This window comes from Mustela nivalis (assembly GCF_964662115.1).
Source record: "Mustela nivalis genome assembly, chromosome: 6".
Lineage (NCBI taxonomy): Eukaryota > Metazoa > Chordata > Mammalia > Carnivora > Mustelidae > Mustela > Mustela nivalis.
This window is the reverse complement of record NC_139025.1, coordinates 12,380,397-12,405,652: the sequence shown is the minus strand read 5'-3', so window position 1 is coordinate 12,405,652 and position 25,256 is coordinate 12,380,397. Positions and strand designations below refer to the sequence as shown.

At 34.7% G+C, this 25,256-nt stretch overlaps 1 protein-coding gene across 12 annotated transcripts in view; it reads right to left on the bottom strand.

Annotated features, from left to right (window-relative positions):
• PCNX1 (pecanex 1) overlaps positions 1-25,256 on the bottom strand; it is a 159,729-nt gene that overhangs the window by 70,275 nt on the left and 64,198 nt on the right. For 6 of the 12 annotated variants that reach the window (XM_082733350.1, XM_082733343.1, XM_082733351.1 and 3 more), the window contains 2 exons: positions 15,509-15,641; positions 10,041-10,225 (listed from right to left, as the gene is read on the bottom strand). The exons of the other annotated variants lie outside the window; for them this stretch is intronic. In XM_082733350.1, the coding sequence (XP_082589476.1) occupies positions 10,041-10,225; positions 15,509-15,641 (318 nt within the window). The remainder of the gene's footprint in view (positions 1-10,040; positions 10,226-15,508; positions 15,642-25,256) is intronic. 12 annotated transcript variants of the gene reach the window in all.

The window sequence follows — 25,256 nt, the reverse complement described above, 5'->3', positions numbered from 1 at the left end:
ACTAAAGCATCTTCAAAAACCAAAACATAAAGAAGCATACATTACCAATGGTTTATAAAAATTAAGAATATACTAAATTTGTACAAATATCCTTAGCATACATAACAATTTTACATATATCTCATTTAAGATTAAAATCATAATGTAGTTATCCTTTAGGTCCAAAGTGAAATGTGCTTTTAATTAATAATCCTACTTTTATTCTGTGTTGACTATTAATTTTTTTCTAATTAATATAAACTGAGGAGGATATCAGTGAAATATGCCATCACATGAATTATGATTAAACACGAAGTCATCTCATCATATCCAACTCCCAGGTCATAATTAATTATATCTAACAGAATGGTTTTGTCATGAGTTCAAGAAAACAGTTACTTTCTGACAAAATAAACAAGATTGGAGGCTGGAATCTCAGGCTTAATGGTACTGGCCATGAGAGCGCGTCTCTAGAAATAAAAGAAAAAAAAATTAAAGTACCTGGTATTTCTCAGTTTTGAACATTTGATCGCTATTGCCTATAAAAATTACATTTCATTACATAAAACCATTTTTTTTAGGCAGGAGAATTTCAAACAGGTGATGCACAACAGGAAGATGAGTAAAATTAAGATACTGATTTAAAGAAAAGGACACTTGAAACATCTCCCTGAAGCCCCGAATGGCGGACAAAATACACAGGGGCAAGACGCTGATAAAAGGCACGAGAAATCAATGGGATCCTCTAACTCATCCTTTCAGTAGAATTCCTGCTACACTGCACAAACTGTATAAAGATTGCTCAGATAGGAAACTGCTAATGCATTCTTTTTTTTTTTTTTAAGATTTTATTTATTTATTTGACAGACAGAGATCACAAGTAGGCAGAGAAGCAGGCAGAGAGAAAGGAGGAAGCAGACTCCCTGCGGAGCAGAAAGCCTGATGTGGGGCTTGATCCCAGGACTCTAGGATCATGACCTGAGCTGAAGGCAGAGGCTTTAACCCCCTGAGCCACCCAGCTGCCCCTGCTAATGCATTCTTGATGTTACTCATTTTACTTATGTACTTTGGAGAAAGGTAGTTACTAAGACAGATCATCTGCAGGATTTTCCAGTTCCAACAACGGAGGCCTCTTAAATTTCTTGATTTCCTTCTTTGGATCCCCCTCCGACCTCCGTTAATTCTGCATCCTCTAAGCCTAATCTTGGCACACTGTTAAACGAGCTCTCTCTTTCCTAGTATTAACTCTTAAGACAGGCAGGGGCTACAAGAGCAAAGCCAGGCACAAGAAAGGCAGCTTTATAAAGTGCTTTTTCGAAGGCTATCGGAGGGTGTGCTTGCTTCAGTGTGCCCCACATACCAGAAGGCTGCTGGAGGAACATCCATCCCCATGCCTCCCTTAAGTGCTCTAGAAAACGTGCTTACTTCTGATGTGAGGAGTACTCCGTTCACAATGCTACTGCAATGAATACATTACTCTACTTTTAAGAGCAAGACCTTTAAGACTAGTTTTCCTGGATAGCCGCCACCCTTATTATTATGAATGGTACCTACGAGTCCCTGAGGAAACATGAGTTTTCACCCCGACAGAAAGGACTCTTTCTATTTCTGCTTATGGGTTAACAGACTTGTTTCTCCACAGACCAGTGGTCAGCACACTTTTTCTACAGCAGGTCAGAAAATAAATACCTTAGGCTGTGCAGGCCATATGGTCAGATGTGATTCAAGAATGCCACTGCAGCATGGAAGCAGCCACAGAAAACATGTAACATATATTTACTTGATTTCATTTATAAAAATAAGCATCAAGCTGAATGGATTTACCCCCAGGCCATAGTTTGCCGCCTCTGTCCACCACCAAAAGCCTCTGGCTTCCAAAAACCTTTTAAACTATTGTACTACCATGGTAATCAAGTCACTATGCTATTTGTAAGTGAAAGTTTCAATACTGAGAAACAGTCCTTTTTCCTGGGATGTTCAACACTATGCTAGGTTTTCTGAACAGGAGAAAAATTAGGAAAGAGCAGGAAGAGGCCTGGTAAGCAAAGACAGAGGTCTCTACTGCTTGGCAACAGTAAAATAGATTTATTCGCCAACATATTTTACTGACATGGCCATTATCCTCTATTTCTGACTCAACACCACATGCCTTAATTCATTAAGTCTCCACTCTCACTGCCTAATCCCCAGGGTCAGGTGAACCTTCCAAAAGTGAATGTACAAGTTCATATTCTGCTATGATTTCATCATCTGCTCACATTTTCTTTCAAAGAGATGTTTTCCTTTTCTTGGTAAAACCTACAACATGACAATAATACTGACACATTACAAATGATCAGGTACATAAAAAGACAAGACACAGAATGGGAGAAAATATTTGTAATTTTTATCTAACAAATTTATCTTAAATACCAAAAAAACTGACACCTCAATAATGACGCAATTTTAAAGAGTGAGCACAAGATTTGGATATACTTCACGAAAGAAGATATATGTATAACCAAATAACACATCAAAAGATGTCCATCATCCTTACTCTTAAGAGAAATGCAAATGTAAACCACAATAAGATACAACCACTGGGGCCAAAATGTTAAAGGCCAACAATAACAAATGGGGACATTTATGGGGACAAGCACAATTCGTATACACTGCTGTGAGAACGTAAAACCACTTTTGAAAACAAGTAAGTTTTATTAACAATGGCCCAAATCTGGAAACAACACAAATGCCATCAGATGAATGGATACACAATATACATATTCATATACAATGGAATAATACTCCGCACAAAAAGAATAAACTAATCCATGCAACATGATGAACTCAAAAGCATCCTATCAGGTGCAAAAGGCCATATTGGGACTGTCTTAATCCGGACTCCTAGAAGAGGGAGAACCATAATGGCGGAACGTATGCAGGGGCTGCCTGGCGTGGGCTAGAGGAGTGGGGGACTGCAATGGGGGCAACAAAGAATCTTTTGAAGATGCCAGAAATGTTCTGCATCTCCACTGTAGTAATTCAAAGGTGTGCACATCTGTTACAGCTCAACTGATAGCACACGTTAAATGGATGTGATTTATCATACCTACATTATAGATCAATAAAATTGATTCAAAAACAAAGAAGAATAAAAGACTGGTCAGGTAAGAGTCTGAGCAGATGGCCGCGTATGAAACAGCACGTAGTCAGCGGAATTCCCACAAAATACGAACCATGATTTTGGAGAGTGAGTGATATTTGTTTTGGTTTTTGTGTTTCTTCATTTTTAGAAGTTTCTTCATTTACTTTTTGTGTTTCTTCATTTACTTTTAAAAGTACTATGTGTCATCAAATTCAAAAGTAGTATATTAAATGAAGAAAAGTTCCCTAACTCCCCAGAGACAGCCACTGTGCTCCTCTGAATCATTTTTATGTACACTTGTTCTGTAACAATTGAATCCCTCTCCTCAAACACACTTTCTAAAACTTACTTCTTTTGCTTACTAATTAGCTTAACTTTTCACATCAATAATAAAGATGCACCAAGTTCTAAATATTATTAGGGGTTCTCTAACAACAGACATGTAGATTGTTTAAAGTCTTTCAAAATTACCGACAATGCTACAATGAATGCTCATGCACATGTATCTTTACCAGTTTATAAAATCTGTAGATTAAAAGCCATCGACATTTTTGGTCTACAGTTCTAAAGTACACTCCAGGAGCATTTAATCTTCAGACCTTTTCCAATAATAGACATACTCCACATTCAAAGATGAAAAAGATCTCAACTTTTTTTTAATTTGCAATTTAAAAAATTATAATAAAGCTTAACTGTTTGCCTCTGATTGCAAACCACTTGTATTTTTTAACTCTTGACTTTTCTAGTTATTAATCTTTATCTTACTGATGATTTGAAGTGCTTATTGTGGCAAAGACTGATGACTGACCTCCCTTCCCCTTCCATAATATAACATTCCCTCACTGAATCTTGGCTGGGCCTATGTCGGCCTAGTTAGAGACATTCCCTATCTAGCCTCTCCTGCAGCTAGAAATTGCCATGTGACGATGAATGGGCCCACAGGAGAGAGAAAGTGACAGGCCCATGTTTCAAGTCACAACGTGAAAGATACAGGCTAACGGTCCTTACATTGTTTTAGCAACATTTCTCTTCCTGTTTTTCAGATAAATCTCAATGATAGAAGCCGTCACTATGGATCAGCAGGGAAGTGACATGTGGAAGGTAACAGAACCAACCCATCTGCTGGGGACAGCTCCCCTTAAACTGAGAGACGTGTAAGCTTCTCTCTTATTTCAGGGACTGACTGGTGAGGGGCTGGGCGTGGGGGGCGGGTATCTTCCACGGTAGAATCCAACCTGTATTTCAGTTAATGCATACATTAACCAAATTTAACTTAGGATCTTAAAAATGTTAATGTTAGAAAGTAGGTAATCTAGGCTAGTACTTCACTGAATTCTTTACAACAGAGACAAGCAAGAAACAAACTGGATATCTCAACTGGTCCCTGTTATCTTGTACAACATTCCTAGAGCAGTTTGGGCATCCAAACTTTTTTAAAAAATAATATACCAATATACCAGAAGTCTTTCCACAGTAACAGCAATAAACTTCTGAGCATTGTCCAGGGGATGAGTTTGGAGAAAATACAAGTTGGTCTGGGTTTTTCATTTATAATATTTGGGGAGGTAAAACATACACTATCAACTCCTGCCAGATAAAGTATAAACTGGGACAAGCTTCCATAAAGCAATTGACAGTATATGTCAAAGCCCCAAAATGTTTATTCCCCTCGATGATTCCCTTCAACATATTTATCCTAAGGAAATAACCACAGCTGTACTGAAAGGTTTATGTCCAGCAGAGAGTTTACTACAACAGGAAATATCAGGGATCATCATGAAGATTAACAATGCGGTTAACTGGTTAAATAAATTTATGATTAATGTTAATAACCTTTGTTATTAACATTAATAGCAATGCTTAGTTATGTAATTGACTTATTATTGCCAGGCACTATTCTAATTGCTTTGCACATTTTAATTGATATAATCCTCACCATAAGCCTGTAAGTATTATTATTACTGAGGCTTTGATAAATGAGAAAACTGATGCACGGGAGAGAAAATAACTTGACCAAGGTCACACAGCTAGTGAGTAGTAGAGCATGGACTGGAAGCTGGGAAGTTTGAGTCTACAGTCTACTATGCTACACTGCCTTTCATGGAGATTTAAGAGATAAAATAATTTGCCGTCGCCTAAACAAGTTAAAAACCATAACATGAGTAAATAACACATGTGCTAAGTGAAAAAGGCAAGATATAAAGCTCATACAGTAGCACAAAAGTCACACATCATGATCCCAATTCTATTTCAGAAAAGTATATAAATGTATGCATTAAAAAAGACAGGAAGGAAAGAAATCATAAAGTTTCAATAGTCAATATTCTAAGTGATAAAATTACAGATGGCTTACTTTTCATTGTATTTTCTAATATTTCTAAACTTGTATTTTTTTTTTTTTTTAATTTAATTGGTACAGACCAAGTGAGAAAGAGACAGAGAGAGAGCCCAAGCACAAGCCAGGAAACAGCAGGCAGGGGAGAAGCAGGGTCCCCACTGAACAAGGAGCCTGATGTGCAGCTTGATCCCAGGATTCTGGGCTCATGGCCTAAGCCAAAGGCAGATGCTTAACTGACTGAGCCACCTACACAGCCTTAAACTTGAATTTGTGTTAAAAGAATGGGAAATGCACTTTCTAATTTTATCAAAAGGAAGAATATATCCCAAAATCCATTAATATTTCCTCCTTTTAGCTGTAATGAAGGATTTTTACTGCTTCAATAAAAATAAACATTTACTTTCATTTGTATATCCTTTGTGTTGCACTTCACCCCAAAATAAAATAAAATTCGGTATTTTTAATATTCAAAAATAACAATAAAGAACACTGAAGGAGAAGATCCAAGCTGCTGCGAAAAGAATCTAACATTTTGTTTAGATGAGTAAAAATGATCTGCCATAACATGGGGCACTGAGATACAGACTCAGATCTCTTATACCTACTTTATATTTACAGTAACAAGGAAAAGTTCCTATAATGTACTACAAATGCTAAGAATAGTACATAATATATATAACCTTTTAAAACACCAGGTCTAACTCTAATAAAAATCACTGAAAGTAGGGGTGCCTGGGTGGCTCAGTGGGTTAAAGCCTCTGCCTTCAGCTCAGGTCATGATCCCAGGGTCCTGGGATCGAGCCCCACATCTGGCTCTCTGCTCTCTCTCTGCCTACTTGTGATCTCTCTTTCCCTCTGTCAAATAAATAAATAAAATCTTAAAAAAAAATCACTGAAAGTATTATAAATCATATAAGCCCCTGCTCTTTAAAGTAAAAAATTTAAAAGCCTCCAAATCATATTTCTGCTTAATAATGCATAGCTGTTATAAACCGCTTAATAAAAAGAGCAATAGGGTACTGCCAGATTTAAGACTTTTTCTACAGCTGACCATATTTTCAAGTTAATAAGTTCTGTAGCAAAGCAGATTATCTCAAAGAATACCTTCTTTGTCAATCCTCACATAGCAATGAAACAAAAGATAACCTTAGAAAAATTCAATTCACACATCACTTTTTAAACCTCTAATGCATTAATGAAATTAAGACTCAAATTCATCAAAGAAATACCATCTATGAGAATTTATATGTATACATATATTATTTTTTAACCACAGATATAAACTTGTTCTCATTTCTTGTCTGTTACAGTTTATTTTTTACATGAAAATTTTATGTAACTTTATATATACTTTTTCAAAGCATATCCTCATCACTGACCACCACTAATTTCGTATACAGAAAACACACATAAATTTTCCTGCTTTATCAGACCTTATCTAGAATATTTCCTCTGAGATGAGCTACATATTAAGAGTTTAATTATCAACTATGCAGGCATCATTACATCAATTTATTAGTCTTAATTTATAAGAGGAAGCTGAGATTAACATAAAGAAGAAGTGATCACCAAGTTTCCTAGAAAAAGCTTAACAGATATAAGACACAACTTTAAGGCTACCCAGACTCAGTCTCCTGTGTGACTTATCTGGGCACTAAGCACAGCTTGCTTTATTAACTGTAATTGCAATTTAATTCAGAGTATAGTAGGAAATCAGCTGAAAACATGAGTCCACTAAAGGACTGTTGAAAAGAAAATTAACCTTTATGACGTGGTTAAAAAAAAAGCAATAGGTCACAATGATGGACTTGAGAAATTCTTAGATAGTAATCAAATAGTAATCTGTGACTTCCATCATTTGAACCTTTTTTTTTCATGGAAGTGAAGTCTGTAAGTAAGAAAATCACCCCAATTTTTCCAACCAAGTTCTAAGTTATACACTTACAATTCAGCTTTTAAAATTATAATTAACAATTATGCCTCCTGAGTATGTGTAATGAAAATATTTTCTTCTGCTGAAAAACTTTCTAATAAAATAGCATATTCAGTGAATCTTTCCACCATGTCTAATGTTATCTGGTAACCGTGAAATGCTAGTTAAAATTCAACAGAGATATAAGGATTCTCAGGGTTTAATATAGGAAATGGATGTGGTTATCTAGTAGGACACCACAAAGTAAATATGTAGAAAGTAGTTAAGGAAAACTACCTAAGCTTAGAATTAAACAGTGCCTGACTGCAAGTTTCCTTTAATCCAAAAAAGCTATACCTCTGCTTAAACAACCAATTACAATCTATACATGCGTACAGATGCAAACAATTATATGTACTCAAACATACACGTGTGAATGCTTATATAAGTGTTTTATATAAGTGTATTACGTGTATATATACATTTTCACATATAAAGATTTAAAAATTTTTCAACTGAAGAAGCTAAATTTGGAAAAAAAATCCTTTCTAAATATTCCACACTTTCAGGGGATATTATGACTAACTTTATTAAGATTTTATTTATTTATTTGAGAAAAAGAATGAGAGAGAGAAAAAGCACGCATGGGGGCGAAGGGCAGAGGGAGAAGCAGGCTTCCCCACTGAGCAGGGAGCCCAATGTAGGGCTTGATCCCAGGACTCAGGGAACATGCCCTGACCCAAAGGCAGACACTTAATGCCTGAGCCACCCAGGCACCACAATATCATGACTAACTTTAACATCTGAGTACCCAAATTCATTTACCCCAAGTCATCTTACCACTGTTAATTATAATCATGTAGAAATTAAACCATGCAACAAAAATATTCTAGTGGAATGTTATAAAAGTCAGTGTCTCTACCAATTCCTTTAAGTTCAACTGTAGCCCATCTTCAGGATCTTTTCTGGTCAACTTCATTTGCTATGGAACATGTGTACACTGACCCCTATGGCTTGTTTTGTGCTCCTTATCACAATACATTCAGTGTGGCAGCACCCAGCTACCACAGGTCAGTAACTAGCTACCAGAAAGCAGGTAAGAAAAAAATCCAAATTTCAAGACAACAGCATCCTGAATATCCACCCACAGATGCTAAAGTCACCTCCAGGCTTCATCCTCAGAGCTGTGTAGAGAGTTCATATATACGTATTTTCAATATTCTGCAAGTGGATTAAGGATGGCATTTTACAATGAAGGTTCTCTTAGCAAGATTTTCGAGTAAATTAGGTTTTTATAGAGGAAAATCATCTACGCATCATCGTATGCTTGATTTGACAGAGGTGCAAAAATCCAAAACAGATCAAAATTAAGTCTTTTATTTTAGCAAATCTGCTACCACAGACCCAATGGGCAATGGTGATGGTCACTGTGATTTTATATGCACAAACTGACAAATCCTCTGTTCCAAAGACTTTGGGGATTAACCTGAGAGAAATAGTGATAGAAAGACATTAATTGCATATATTTGCAACTAAAAAAAGTATCACTACTTTAACTCAAAGCAAGTAACTAAACTGAAGACCCTCCTAATAAATTTCCTTACTTTTTAAAATTACAAACGCAAAAGCAAAAGCACTCTAAAATTTAAATGTTTTGTTGCCTTCTCTTTTATTTACAATAACTATATATGTGAATGTTATAAATATTTCAGTGACCATTTTCAAGTTACCATAAAATTTGCTAAAGATAATCATTTTCATCAATATACATACCTAATAGTTGTTAACCTTCTGGAAACAATAAGGATTTTTACAAAATGGGATGAGTCAACAAACAGCCCATGAAGCTGGGCGCCTCACACCATACAGCCTTCTAGCCAAAGTGTCACGTACATTATCATCTTTATAAATGAAATAGTTATAAACAGGGATGAACAAGACCACCGTGAGCAAATGTAATGCTTTTAACTGTGTTTTTTTAATAACATTTTCTTCATTGTATTTACTTAAATTGTTACTAATCTGCATTCTGAACACAAGAAAAATGGATTAGAGAAACAGAAGACCAAAGCAGTAATAAATACTGTCTTTAAGATATTAATAACTTATATTTATACATATATTAACAGGAAAAAGAAAAAACGTGATGGCGTTATTGATAGTCATACAGAGCCATGGCACCGCAGAGTGCTGTATGAGGATTATAGTAAGTCAGTCTCAGGTGACAGACACTGAAGTAAAATACAGAATACCCAAAAGAAAGAATCTGTAGTAATACACCATGAGAAAGTATTTATGCCTTTCCTGAATCCAGCGAATTCAAAGAAATTAAGGTCTAATCAAAATAACTTTTAAAACATCAACAATTCCCCTCATGGTATAAGTGCCAAGGATAGATGAATTGCCCGAACCACTGTAAGAGAACACTAAAGCATGAACATTTATTAATACTTTTAGCTACCTTTCAGTAATAGACATGCTAAAAAAAAAAATGCAGAATACTGAAAGAAAAACAGAAAATGGGAAAGCAAGTCAAATTTTCCTCACACATAGGACATATCCTATAAGAAGTGCTCTTATGCATAGTTCCAAATGAAGCTATCTCACAAAAGAAGAGCAATCACTGTCACCCATTATCTACTGCATTATAGTTTTGTTATCACCAAGATTACATAAGGCCTGCATACCAAGTTCATCGTGCAAACTGCTGCCGCCTACAGCAGATGCATTGTCATGTGAGGCTTCTAAGTGGATACTCCCATTTCTCACCAGCAAGGACGCACTAGCACTGAGCACTGCAGCCTGGGAAGGGGGGCGGGACTGGACTTTGACCTGGGCTGTGGACTGCTGGCCTTGCTGACCATCTTGAAGGCTAGGAGAAAACATGGATTGGGGAGACATTACAGGGAAGAAAAGAGAAAACAATAGCTAGAATGAAGTCAATACAGAAAAATGATTTTGAAGTGTAACTTGATTTTTTCAGTGTAACCTACGAAAGAGCTAACAAACTTTGTAAAATATACAGATTATACTGTTGTCTTAAATCTTCTGGTCCTTAGAAATCTGATGCATAGTGATGAACACAGCAAACATTTAATGTATATGTAGCTAATCAACCTGTGACTTTTTCCCACCACAAGCCAACAAAATTTTAGTACAAGGACAAAGAAAGCAGCAAAGAAACACAAGCACATTAAATATATGTGGGTCATAGCTGGTCCCTAATAGATAAATCCTCTTTTTCAGTTTAAATATGAACTTTTATTTATAACTTTATAATAATTCTAGAATTGTGCTTTCAAATATTCTGGCATCTCAAATTCACAATAAAACAAAGTTTTTATGCACTTGAAAACCAAAGAATCTTTATGAAATGCAACCAAGGTGACAATTTTGAATCAAAAGAATCACAAACTAGTACAAGAGAAACAGTAACAAACACCAACTCAACCAAGTGAAATACGAATGACGCTGGGATGCTGGAAGTGTGATTAATTTATAAAGTATTTTCTTCTATGAAAAGCCTACATATTTCCTAAAGAAGGCCACAGGCTCTATCTACATGTTACTACCTTCTCAATCCACTTCATTGTTTCATTAACAAGGATCTATTATTTTAGAAAATCTTAAGAGTAATTTGTAAACCAGTAATTTCTCAAGGGATATTACAGTCTTTTTAAAATCTTACAGATTTTTAAAATACGTAGTATTTTATTATAATTTTGTCACTTATTAAAATTATTTATAAAGATCATCTAAATATCTAAAAATTTGTAACTAAGAAACTGTATTCTTAACTCATATTTTAGATGTTTATTTTAAAATACTATGAATTTTAACGTTCTTAGTATAATACTCAAATTTAAAGTGATGAAACTCATGGAAATATTTTCAGTATACAGTATTTCATTCTCTACATGACACTCAAAGTAAATCCGCATTTTGTTATTATTTTAGAACTTCTAAAAAAAAAAAATGAAAATGCTGCTTTGGGTGACCTCATTAAATTACTTTATCATTTTCTTTAGTATCAACTCCTTTTTAATGTTTTGAATTCAATACAATGGTTTCTCTAATGCCTATGAAACAAACCCATCTGTACAGACTGTGAAAAGAGCTGTAATTTGAAGTAGCCAGGTAATAAAAGACTAACTAGAAAATACTGTTTATGTTGCTTAAGCCTACGGTTATAGCAACAAAAATCCACTCTGGAATTACACGGTCTTGATATCGTAACCGCATGTGACCACCTACTCAAATTTTAGTTCCTCAGTCCCTCTAATTAGGTACATCGTAAGTGCTCAATAGCCACATAAATAGCTAGCAGCTACCATAGCTAAAAGCTGCCAGTGGACAGAAGCTGGTAACAAGCATCCACCACACTGCACAGTACAAATTATATAGTATTTCCACCACCATATAAAGTTCTATTACCCATCACTACCTGGAACATTCACATTTCAGGCTTCTTTTAGGGCCAAAGAAAAGTATACACTCTAAGTAGAGCAGAGGAATGTACGGAACACATGAAAAAAACCAAGACTACCCAATGTTGACTTGTCAATGCTTATTTGCATTCTTTAAGCCATAACTATGAAAGTATTCATTTGATAACTTCTTTGGAGTAGAATCTTTGTACAATCAACATAAATCAAGAGATGATCTTGGGAACTGATATAATTAAATATGGTGGTATCTTCCATATATACATAGTAAGTCTGTTACTCCTCAAAATTTATCTCAAGTTATCCACAAACCTTATAAAAATGATCAAATTGCACAAGGGAGAAAATTCTGATGAATAAAATGTTTAAGTAGTTCAAATACTAGGTCCCTTTTGATTCAGAAGACATTAAAAATTTTATACAATATGTACTCAACAAATTTTTCTTTACTTTTTTGTTTTCACTTCAAGTCAAAAACGAGATGCTATACGACAGATGTATTTTAATGTGAACACATCTGAGAATACAGTAATCCTCAACATATCCAAATATACAAAAAGGTTTTCAAAATAGCCGGTAATACATGGGAATCAATTCCAGAAAAAGAAACCAAGGAAACAACTGAAAATCTATGTGGCCGTCAAGTTTTTGAACAACAAAAGCTAGTCGTAAATGCTACGTCCCTTGAATTCCTGTTTTCAGAATACTTCAACAACAAAAATGACTGTCATTTTTGCAGAAGCTAGCAGGAAAACTACTCCTGGTGGGTTGTACTTCACCTAACTAGTACTAACAGGAACTACTATTTTTTAAAGTACCAATTATATATCAAAACAGAGCAAAAGGAAAAGGTAGGAATTTAGGTCTATCTGCTATGAACAGCATCACTGACATGCACTCTTATAATGAACATTTCCAGTTCAAATACCTGGTCCTGGTCTTTCCTCCCTCCGTACCACTGTAGTATTCGGCACACTCTGTCTTACGTTACTGTTTTGTATGTGTCTCCACAACTAAAAAATAAACCCTAAGAGTCTGCCTTACTCTTATGAACCTCCAGATTCCAGAGAACATTCAAGAGATTGTTTTAAACACAGTACACAAACAACAAATATTTGGTGGATTTATTCCTGAGCACCATGAAAGGATCCCTATGAATTTCTAACCATGGACTGTTAATACTACTATGAACTTATTTGATTACAGATCTTTCAATCTTACAATACTTAAAAAAAAACTTAGGAATATAATATTTTAACTTTTTTCCTTTCCCCAAAATGTACTAATTTCTTTTCATTCCAGTCCATTAACTAGAGTTCTAAAAGATATATTTGGGTTGATAAAAATAGATAAATATGGAACTCTTATTTTTATAATTTTTCTAAATATTAATCTTTGCTTTTATCTCTAGGAACCAAGAAGAACTGGCAAGGGCCTAGAAAACCTACGTACAAGGCTAACTTAATGAAAAAAAAAAAAAAAACACTTTTAAAAATAAAATTCTGAAATAGGACATTCTAACAATTATTTTAAAAATTTGCAAATTCCCTTCATGAAATTTATGATTCATTTACAATCCTTAGAGGCCTATATTTTACCAAGTTGCTTTTGATTGTCAAATACTTAAACTATTCATTAAAGTTTAAAATAAGTTAGTACATTTTACTAATACATAATTATAATTAAATTATTATCACTCCTATTCCATTTTATTTTGACAAGTAAGTTTTTCAAGTTTTCCATGGCCATACCATCCATATTTACTTAAAGATGAGATTATTATATAACTCAAACTGAGAATTAACACCAATTTACTCTACCTGAATTTTTTTTGCAACTAAAAAAAGATTTTATCAAATTGGTGTTTCTCCTAATTCCTCTAAGCTAAATTTTATCATATTTCATCCACGGTGAAGTCAGCCTATTTAAGATACATGCAAACTTTATACTGGAAATATCCTGGAACCTTAACAAAATCTACATGCTGACTACTAGATGACTTTCGAAAACCTCTAACGTGAGCCCTTTACAGGTAAGCTTCATACCATATCCTCAGTTGAATGGTGACGTATTTAAAACCCTACAAAATTCTACATAATTGGCTAGAGTCAGAACATAGTTCTTTAATATTCCACCAGGCAAAGAAAAAAAGTAATTTGTCTGCATTTGTTTGGTGAGTGGGATCCAGGAGCCTCATTTGTGCCAAAGAATGAAAGGATTTGTAAAGACTAAAAAGAAAATGTTAAATAAAAGGATTAAGAAAGATCAATATGGAGTAAGGAAGCAAACATGTCTATGGCAAGTATTATTCAAGGGGCAAAATGAAGCAGTTAGAAAAAAACAAAACCAAAAGTGAAACGAAATGCTGAGCTCTTTCTGCAGGTTGGGACCAGACCCCCCAATCCAGCAGCAGAAGGAAAAACTACTCCAGGGAGCAAAGGAAAAGAAGGGAAGGGCATGGAGAAGGGAGGGTTTACAAAAAGCAGCAGAGCTCAGAAAAGTGTCTAGACCAAATCTTTTTTTAACTGGTGCCTTCCCATTTTTACATTTTAAATGTTGGTTTAACTAATACACACTACTTTTAACAGAATTATGTATTACTGCAGGATTAATTTGGAACATGACCTACTAAAGATGAAGCACCCAACTGTAATGTAAAATCCAGAAGAATAAGCAAGTCTTAAATCCCAGGGAACTATAAAAGCAAACATTTTGTTACTCTCAAGAATAAGATTTTACCAAGAGAAGAGCTCTGGCTCTTCTTATCTATTGTGCATTCTATAGCAGTTATGTCATCAAATGCTCTTCCTTTTGAATGTCAAATTAAAATGTAGGAAAACAATTTGGTGGTGGTGTTTTTCAACACATACATTAATAAAAGCATACGGTATAATAGATGTGCTGCTTAAGCAAGCACATGTAAAACATTTTTGTTCATATTTGTCTTTGTAAAATAAAAGACAAATCTTTTGTCTCATAAGACACACTTGAGAATAAAACACTAAAATTTTAATCGAAAACTATTCCTACTATTATAAATTGGTGCTTTCTCAATTAGGAGTATTAGAAAAAGTAAAAATGTCTTCAGTACTATCCAGAGGTTGAGAAATTCAACACAGATATATGCAAATATATACAGAAATACCCAATTGACCATACTTTACCATTAATGGAGTATTTTAGTTCCATGTCATTTACCAGGTCCTAGTAATTATGAAATAAAGGACACCAATTTTTAAGTAATACAAAATACATATTCTAGTGAAATAAAATAATCAAGCTGGCTTATCAAGCTAAGGGCCATTATCTGTATTCCTCAACAAGCTCCCTGCTCAGTCCGTATTTGTTCCTATTATATTGTCAAGATGTTGGGAGGAAAGATGCTGCATTAGCATTAATTTGGAGCAGAAAAAAAATGAAAAGCTAACTTAAGGCATCTGTTTACATTTATATAACTGCACTCAAGTGATTTTGCTATTTAAAATTGACTAAACCAATCTGATCGTTTTGTTCAAACAGTGCAACGTAAGGCATGCATAATGCAACAAGCTCATGTGACATGCAAAGAAAAGCTCAGAGAACTGAAAACTACAGGAGAGGAACCGGAGGAAAGAGAAAAGGCCATCTGAATGCTTTTTTGGGACTGACAGAACAGGTTAGAAGGTCTGTTACAGGCATGCTAAGCTTGGTGGAATTTTAAAATACCATACCTTAAGGGTGATCCGATGAGCAATGTAGGAGGGGTAGGGTTACTCCCTGCATTGTGCCGGCGCCGAACTGCCTGGCGCCTAAATGTGCTGCGTTCGCGGCGAAAGGACACTGCCTCCTCGCTGGCCTGTGCCGCTGCATCAAGATAGACTTAGGTCAAATAGAAGCCTAGGTCACAGATGTACATAGCAGCTGAGCCTGCCTGTCCCCTGACTTCCCACCCTCAAAGGTAAAGGGAACTCGTCTAGGTGAGCCAAACAGTTTTCATACATAAGCGGTTAATCTATTGTAGTCAGGAATACACAAAATGTACATGTCATTTATTTAAATTGTTTCTTTAAAAATGTTTCTAATGTAGCTGGCCTTACTATCTTCTCTTCAATTTCAATTTCCTATTTTAATATCTCTGTTGCTTTAAATCTTTTTCTAAAAGCCTCGATTTAATCCCATGATCCTCTATTCCCCCTTTAATTAAGTCAATCCCAAAAGTACAGTATTTGTTAGTCCCAGCCAACAGGAATGGGGCATTACTTTCTCACTCTCAAGAGGACAGTTCAAGCAAGTAATGGTAAAACGTCATTTCTGATGCTGAGGAGTATGGCGGTCTGGGCCCCAACTTTGGCAGCTTTTTAAATGTTTAATTCAAGACAGCATGGTCATATCCTAACAGTAAGGTCGTTTGCTTCCATCAAGCAGTATTCAACTATGCACCCTAGCACAGGTCCCCTCAACACTAGGAAGCAAGTATCAGCTAGATGACAAGTACAGAAACTCATAGCTTAATCCAAAAGCAATAAAGTACAAGCTAAAGCCAAATACACAATGACCAAATCACAACAATGCCATTAAAGAATTATGTAAAATTTTATAAAACCATTCTCATTGACTGATTTCAGTTTCTAAAACAACATGCAAAATGATGCTTATTATCTGAATATAAAACAACTGTTTCCTAGTGATCTGAATGTTGTGATCTAAATATTTTTAAGGATGATCTTGACTATGACAAAGGGTATTTTCATACCAAATATGAATAAAGACAAAACAACTTAGTACAGCAGCATTCTTTCCAAACACTTTTTTCCTATTCAGTATGAAAAGGTTACAAATCCAAGAATGTTGTATTCATATTTCAGTTCTGCTGCAAACTTTTAAAAAATTTTAAAAGTGTAGTTACTAATTCTCAAATCATTATTCCGCTTAGCAATACACATTTCCACCAATGTGAATGTTGATTTTTTTAGTGTTTTAATTACCATATTTTTAACGTTTTTAATGTTTACATTTTTATCCCTTCGCCAGACTATACCAGTGAACGTTCTTTATGTAATGACTCTCTTATGATAAGGAATGTACATACTACCTCCAGAAGGCACAGAGTTTCTGTGCAGGCATTGTTTTCTTTTATTGCAGGAGTGACAAGCAAATAATTATTTCATCCATTTGGCAAGCTTCTCCCAGTGAGAAGCAGAAGTCACAAATTATAGGACACTTCACTTACATATTTTATTTTTCAGCTCATACACCACAGTGACATTCTAAAGTTAGGCAACTACATAAGAATGAGGCTTTGGTGCTTTGGCTCCAAATCGGACTTGACTCCTTGAGCTAATATTTCTTTCCTTTTTTCTTCTCCAGTTTCACTGAGATATAATGAAAGTTCCTTTAAATGTGAAAAAGGTTACTTGTGAGAGCTCACATATGCAAAAATTATATATGACCTGTGAGAAGAAATGATCATTAAACCTGGTCATCTAGAACCATGCTGTCCAACATGGTAGCCACTAGCCATATGTGGCCATTTAAACTTATATTAATTAAAATTAAGAAGGATTAAAAACCAATTTATCAGATTCCTGAACCACAGTGCAAGTGTTCAATAAGTACATGACTAGTGGCTACCATTACTGGGGCAATACAAATGCAGAATATTTCCAACATCACAGAAAGTCGTATTGGATAGTGCTGAGCTAGAAATTCAAGGACGCCTTCCTGTCACCACAATCTACAAAGCATATTGTGCACTTAGCCTACTTCTGACAACTGTGACCTCATAAAAGGAAACTGCAATCAGCACCGTCACAAAGGAGAAAACATACTAGCAGGGTAGGTATTGGATAAAGGATAAAACAAAGAACATGAGCTATTTGCAGAAAGACATGCAAACTTACATGAGTGACTGGTATCCCTGCTGGTGGCTCTTAGATATCAGCAAGGTTAACTCAGGTTATGAAATTTAAAATTACTCTTTTGACATTTGTGACCTTATACTAAAGATTTCTATTACCATGTAACAAACAACTGCAATTTACAGTCGTAACTTCATTAAGGAAATTAAATACATTCTCTCTAGTTTTAGATATCTAGTTTAGATAATTTTATTCTTTATCTAAGATATAACTTATGAGAAATAACTTAATCCATAAAATGTATTAAAATTACTCCGACAGATTTCGTGTTTATAATCACTGAATACTGAGAATAAAAGAAGGGAAACAGCCAACAGTATTTTTTACTCTCTTCCTTCTCCTGAAGACATAATGGTGTGAATTTTAAGTAAAAGCCAGTTACTCCATAATACTAAAATGAAAACACAAACTACAGTATCCATTTATAGTCAAAATATTCTTTGGCTTCTTCAGAAAACAATTTTTTTTCCTATTATCACACCATTTATATTTTGTCATCTGCCAAAGAACTGCATAATACTACTCATTCTCCTAACCAAATAGTTTTGGAAACACTTCAAGATAAAAGTTTAGCCATCGACTGAACAATGTTTTAAAAAGGAGTTATGATTATTGCCTGTGTTGTCCTTGTAACATTCAGGGTGTAAACATCTACAGCTAAAAGAATTTTCAATGTTTACTATTGCAACTACTTTAACAGCAGCTAGGGTCACACACTCAACTGAAGACGCTATGCCATAGTTCATGTCACAACAAATAAGACTAAACCACACCCCCTGAGGAACATACTACTTAGACCGATCATCTCTATTCAGAATAGGAGCCGGAGGGGTCCAGTTCTACTCCTGACAAAGAAAGAAATGTGTCTTTACAGCTTAAAGTAATTTGTTGTAAGCACAATCATACAAGTTAAAGCCACTTGATGAAAATTCACTTCTACAACCCAATTATAACAAACTCTTTTTGAATCCTTTAAATTTGTAAGAGAAAGAAACCAAAGCACATACAAAAAATCTTTGAACTAGGGAACCAGACAGGAGGGACAAAACACTCTAAAACCTGGTTTTGAAGTTGATATTTTGACATTGCTTGAAACCCAGAATGAGATTAACTAGAATAGTAACAGCATAAAATGCAAACAGTGAAAATTTAAAACTCTGGCTACAACTAAAGTTAAAGGATTTGTAGGTAAAGGAGGAAAAAAAATACAACAATTAATCTAACTGATTGAAAAACCATAAATAACAGGACAGATTTAAAAATACTTTCAAGGACAAATACTTAGACAATTGTGAATCTTTTAATAGATATTTTCAAAATCACCAATCATTTCTTTGTGTTAGAAGACTTCAAGAGACTGAACTATAAGCACAAGTTTAAGAGAGAACCTTGGATCATGTAGCTCTTTATTTTTGAGAAAATAAAACATTCATTCAATTAAGTTTAAACATTTACTGGGGGACTGAGGGCGATTCATGCACAAGGCACATAGATCCTAAGATATTTTAGACAGGTGTGTGAGCTATCTATCCTAAAGATCCTAAAGATCAAATAAAAAACCCAAACCACAATACATACCTCCCACTTCAGAAGTGACTTCCCATTTACCTAAATGAGTTAAGGAAAATTCTCTAAATTCTGTACTGAATTGTTTTAGTGAATGATTTATTCTTATATTGGGGATAGTGAAACAACAGACTATCAGTTTGTTTTACTCTGTGAATGGAAACAGGAAAACTATATCAAAGGCAGTAAGTACTTTCGGGATGGCAGGGAGGTACAAAAGAGGGAGGTAGAAGCAAGGGTTATCCGTATTCTATCTCAAACACTGGAAAGCTATAATTGTAAGTAGGTACAGAAAAAGATACCACCTGAAAACATATCAATCATACAACTGATTGCTTAACGTAAGGTTTCAAATGTAATAAGTAATCTAGTTGCTATATAAAGTTGTGAATGGCCTCTTTGATAGCTCAGTTGTTATTAAAATGAATAAAATTTTAGACAAAACTACTCAAAGGTGTTCTTTTCAGTAGGGAATGTTTATTATAGGAAAAAGTAAATTTGGGGCAATTGTGAAAATAAAAAGTTGGATTTTGGTACCTCAAAGAGATTAGAAGCAAATGATATTAGAAAATGAGACTTTAAAGAGAGACAAAAATACAGACAAGTATATATAAATCTCAGAAAAATAAAATATATACAGACATCCTGAAATACACTGAATATTCTTCAAGATGAAACTATTTTACTTAAGAATATAAAATTACTACATAAAGAAATACATATTCAAATGATTATACAAAAGACATTTTCAAAGAAAAAGTTTAAGTCTAGGCAGGAAACCCATCTGATTTAAACATCTTTTCCCCTTCTTACTTTCCATGTCAGCCAAGGATGATGCTAACACCAGCATGCCAAGATTTTGTTCTAAAATAAAAACAAATACTCATCAGTGTCATTTTCTAGGAGACTAAAGAACACTGAGAGTCTACTGCACAACCTCAAAACATTCATCTGAATTAAAACAATTTCAAACTGTGAACATTTTAAAGGACTACTTTACTTTTTGACAAGTAAGCCAGCATACAGCAACCAACAAGAAAGGATTAGCTCTGTGTCTTGAGTGAGGGAGTTTGCATTCCTACTGATAGCTTCCACAATCCCAGGCAGCCAAACAATCCAGGTGGGTAGACAAAATGCTTTCAAGAAATCAAACCACACTCTGGAGGCGTGATACACACACAGCAGTTCCTAAAAGCCACAGTTTCAGGATCACTTACTTTCAACAGTGGCTTCTAGTGTTTTTTAATCCTTTGTAAATGGGACGAAAAGATATAGACCCTCTCCCAAAAAACTGCACCCAGAAACTATTTTGCAGATATTCTCAGAGATGCACCTAAGGGATCACAAGTGGAGTATATTTGAGGTGACATCTATTTGAAGAGGGAACTTCCCTTAACAAATGATTAAAAGGCAGTTTTTATAGTAAATATATATACTTATATATTATATAATAGTATTCATAATAAACCTACAATTTACAGAGCACTTTTACAAATCTAAGCTCATTGGAGTCTAAGAGTTAATGGTGACTCAGACCTACCAGCTATTATTTCTGTTTTATAATTGAAGAAACTGAGGCACCGATTTAATTACTTGCCTAGTATATCCAGTAGGTAATTAGACGTGGTATTAAAATGTAATTGTTTAATTCCATATCCAGAACTTCTCTGCTGCGAGAAAGAAAAATGCTGTAATGGCTGCCTCTGACATACAAAATCAGACATGAGCTGGTTTGGGGAATTCTATACACCTAAGCCTTACTTGCCTCATCAGTATCTTTTCTTCATACTGCTTTAAGATAATTTTCCCAAGTGAATGAAGCATCCAAATCTGTTTACTACACTGAATGAGCATCCTTCTCTGTTTTATATGCCTAAACTTTCTTCTCCATATAGATTAATATAACCCTTTCCCTGAATCAGGGTCAGTTGCATTCACATTTATTACGGAACTGTACTACACTATAGCAATCAGCTATGATCCCACCATGTCCTTTGAAAACTATCAAATTAAAAAGACAATCTGACCCTTCATTTAATGGCGTACCCTGTATGCATGGTCATGCAGCTTCTCCTTTCACATGAGTAGCACTTTCTGCCGGTTTCATTACTTTAACCTTTCCAAGCACCAATCCCCTGTACTAACCGTGCTGCTTCTAACTTGCCACATGGACCGAGGGATCAGAAAATGAATGTATCAGAATTTAGAGTCCCTATAGTTAGTAAAGTACAAAAGCTTTAATTCTCATGTTCTTGTCTGTTCAGTGGTCTTCCTAAGGTTCAATGCTATCTGGGTTCAAGTAACTGACCTTCAAATTACACACGTGCCAAAATCCCTCATAAATTATTTATTGAGTTTTGGGTTTTCTTTGAATAAAGTAATATTCACTTAACAAAAGATTATCTTTGGTTCACAACACAAAAAGAATAATAGGATCCTATTACAAGCTTGTAGAATAGGGACCCACACAGACATTTAAAATAATTTTCTCAAACAGAAAAACAGAGGTTAAGAAATTAAGGAAAAAAAATTACAAAGAATAGAGTAAATATAAACCTTTCCATTCCAGTTGTTCTTCATAATCTGTTGAATCATGCAGTAAATTAAGGGATGCAAAAGAAAACGGTTTTTTAAAAGCAGTGTAGGCTACACAACATGACACTTTTCTACCATATATAACCATATATAACTTATCTGAAATTTTTCCTTTAAAAATAGCCATAAATTATTAAAGACACACTTTATAATTATAAAAGAAAATTTAAATACAAAAGACATCAACAAAAGAAAAATGCTTTAGTTTGCACTTAAAACTTTTTTCCTGCCTAAACAGAAAAACTAATGAAATCCAACTTTAATATATTTTTTAAAGATTTTATTTATTTATTTGACAGAGAGAAATCACAAGTAGATGGAGAGGCAGGCAGAGAGAGAGAGAGGGAAGCAGGCTCCCTGCTGAGCAGAGAGCCTGATGTGGGCCTCGATCCCAGGACCCTGAGATCATGACCTGAGCCGAAGGCAGCGGCTTAACCCACTGAGCCACCCAGGCGCCCCAATTTTAATATCTTTTTAAAGATTTTATTTATTTATTTGACAGAGAGAGAGATCACAAGTAGGCAGAGAGAGGGGGGGAAGTAGGCTCCTCGCTGAGCAGAGAGCATTATGCGGGCCTCGATCCCAGGACCCTGGGATCATACCCTGAGTGGAAGGCAGAGGCTTAATCCACTGAGCCACCCAAGCGCCCCTGAAATTCAATTTTAATAGAAGTACTTGATTATTGGTGAGAAGTCCTATGAAAACAATCACTTGTGACGGAGTATCAAAGGTAAATTATAGGACATACCTATTGCCAAAATAAGATTAAAATCCTATTACTTGATTAAATGTTAATATTTTTCTGTTGGTATTACATAAGAAATTAGGAATACCAATATTCTTATTTTTACGACTATCGAGTTTCACAATGGCTTGATTAGAAATCTCTGATCTATGTCTAAATTAAATCACTTTCTTCTATTTTAAGGACAGGATACATTTGAGTCTGTATAATAAAAATAGTAGCACTATTAAGCATTTCCTAAGCATTTTACATCTGGGAATTCCTTCTATCCTCACAGCAACGCTGTGAGATGAGAAGGCTGAGGCTTCAAGAAGATAAGCAGCTTCCCTCCAACAGAGTGCATATACACGGGCAAGGGTGTTCAAGTTCATGTTATCATGTTAGATCACCTCCTATTTTAGAGTACTGGATTCCAGAACTTTAGAGTACATTTTCTAGATTTCATCCTTCCACACTGCCAACATCGTTCAGTTTAAAAATTTTAAAAAAATCATTGGAGAACTCATCAACACTTTCAAGTTCCTTAGAATAAAATCTATTTATGGTTTATGTATGACTATATGAATGGTCAAAGAGCATCCTGTTTTGTTGACATGTTTGAAGAGTGTGGTACGTAAGAACAGATAGCCCAGAAAAATATCTCCTAAAGTTCCAGAAAGGAGTGTAGCAATTAAAGCAAATATAAACAAATCTTTACCAATTATTTGACATTTTAGGTAATTTTTAATTGGCCCCTCACTACCTCCAATCTTCCAAAAAGCTCAAACAAAACTCTAATAAAATGTAATAAAAAAACCAACTAAATATAAACCCTTCACATATTTAAGCAGTTTAGTTTTACTCTTATTTTCATTCTAAAAACAATGAAACTCAAATAAAAACAGCCCCCACGATGTTCTTCCTTTGGCAAAAAAATAAATAAAATTTTTTAACAGCCCACAGACTATCACATTTAGTCCATCGAAGTATATGGAAATTTTCAGTTCATCATCTGTTTCTTATTAACATTCAATGAGTTGTTTGTTTTTAAAAAATAAGAACACAAACAAAAGAAGACAAAACCTGGAATCGGGAAAAATAAAAGCTTATATTAGCCAAAGATCTGCACCAAGAAGCAAATAAAACCTTCCATGTAACTTTTCCTAAAAATCAGAACACCTCATATTCCCTGTGGAAAGGAAATGACACTTTAAATACAAAGACATAAGGATTTACTTATAGCTCTTGTCCATGTGTTTTTTTTTTTAGTATTTAAATTTCCACAGTATTTAGATTTAGAATAGTAGTATTTTTCTACCATAGCATGTTCATTCTTTTAAAATTTACTTTAACGAGGGGCGCCTGGGTGGCTCAGGTCATGATCTCAGGGTCCTGGGATCGAGTCCCACATCGGGCTCTCTGCTCAGCATGGGGCCTGCTTCCCTTCCTCTCTCTGTGATCTCTTCCCTTCCTCTCTCCTACTGTGATCTCTCTCTGTCAAATAAATAATAAAATCTTTTAAAAAAAAAATTTACTTTAACGACACCTTGAAAAATTAAACTATACTTTAAAACTCAATAGTTTCTTGCATAGTCGTGATCTTTGGCTAATATAAGCTGGTATGACTTGTGTGAGAAATCACTAAAGCATTTCAAGACCTTTTATAAAAAACAGAATGATAACCACATCAAAGATTCAAGGGAATTTAATTACTATATAGTCACCAAATGGTTATAATCATTTCCGATATAATTAGTTCTCAATATTTAAGTCTGACAGAATGTCTCTTCTTTAAAGATCATTTTTTAAATTCCCATTAGAAATTAATCTGTGTTAGAAACGACACCAACAGAAACAAGAGAATTTTTACAAGGGACAAGCTTGAATACAGGGAATAAATTGAAGTATAAAAAGATCTATGATGCCAGCAACAGAAGTCGTCCGAATTCTTGTGATCCTACTCAAGAACCAGATTCCATAATAACCACAACAGAATAAACTAACTATTTTGGGTAGGAGGAAAAAGCAAGAAACAACTCTGAAATAAATAAAATGGCCAAAACACTGACAATATAAAACCACCCACTGAATTTTGCACAATTTCCCATAAACCTCAAATAAATAAGCTTTTAACCAAAACACCATCACTGTTATCATAGGAAGCATTATGTATCCACGGAGGGATACTAAATGCCGATATAAACTACAATTTAATAAACTGTAAGTGTGAAGCTAAAAGAAAAAGTATGTTAATACCTGATACTTGAATAAGCAAGAAATAAAACCAAAGCGACAGACCAAAAAAGAGGCACAAGTTTTCAAAGTACGCAGTCAGAGATAAAGTAATATTTGGAAAAATCTTACATAACCGATAGAGTGATCTAATTCTGCGGGCTCCATGGCACACACTGTATGCGAGATGACTAAAAATGGTTTGTGACCTAATAAATTTCGACATTTTCCTGTTGCTACTGTCGTACAAAGAAAGAAGAGAACCGATTTTTGTTATTCCCGGGAAAACATCAGGAGGTGGCAATGGACTTTTTCAGAAAAACCCAAGGCCAAGAAAGAACTGATATATTCAAATAACACAACTAAAAATATATTTCTCGGTGTTCATACCAAAGCCTCTTCTAAGACAACCATCTCCACCTACATGGAAGAAAGTTTATTTTA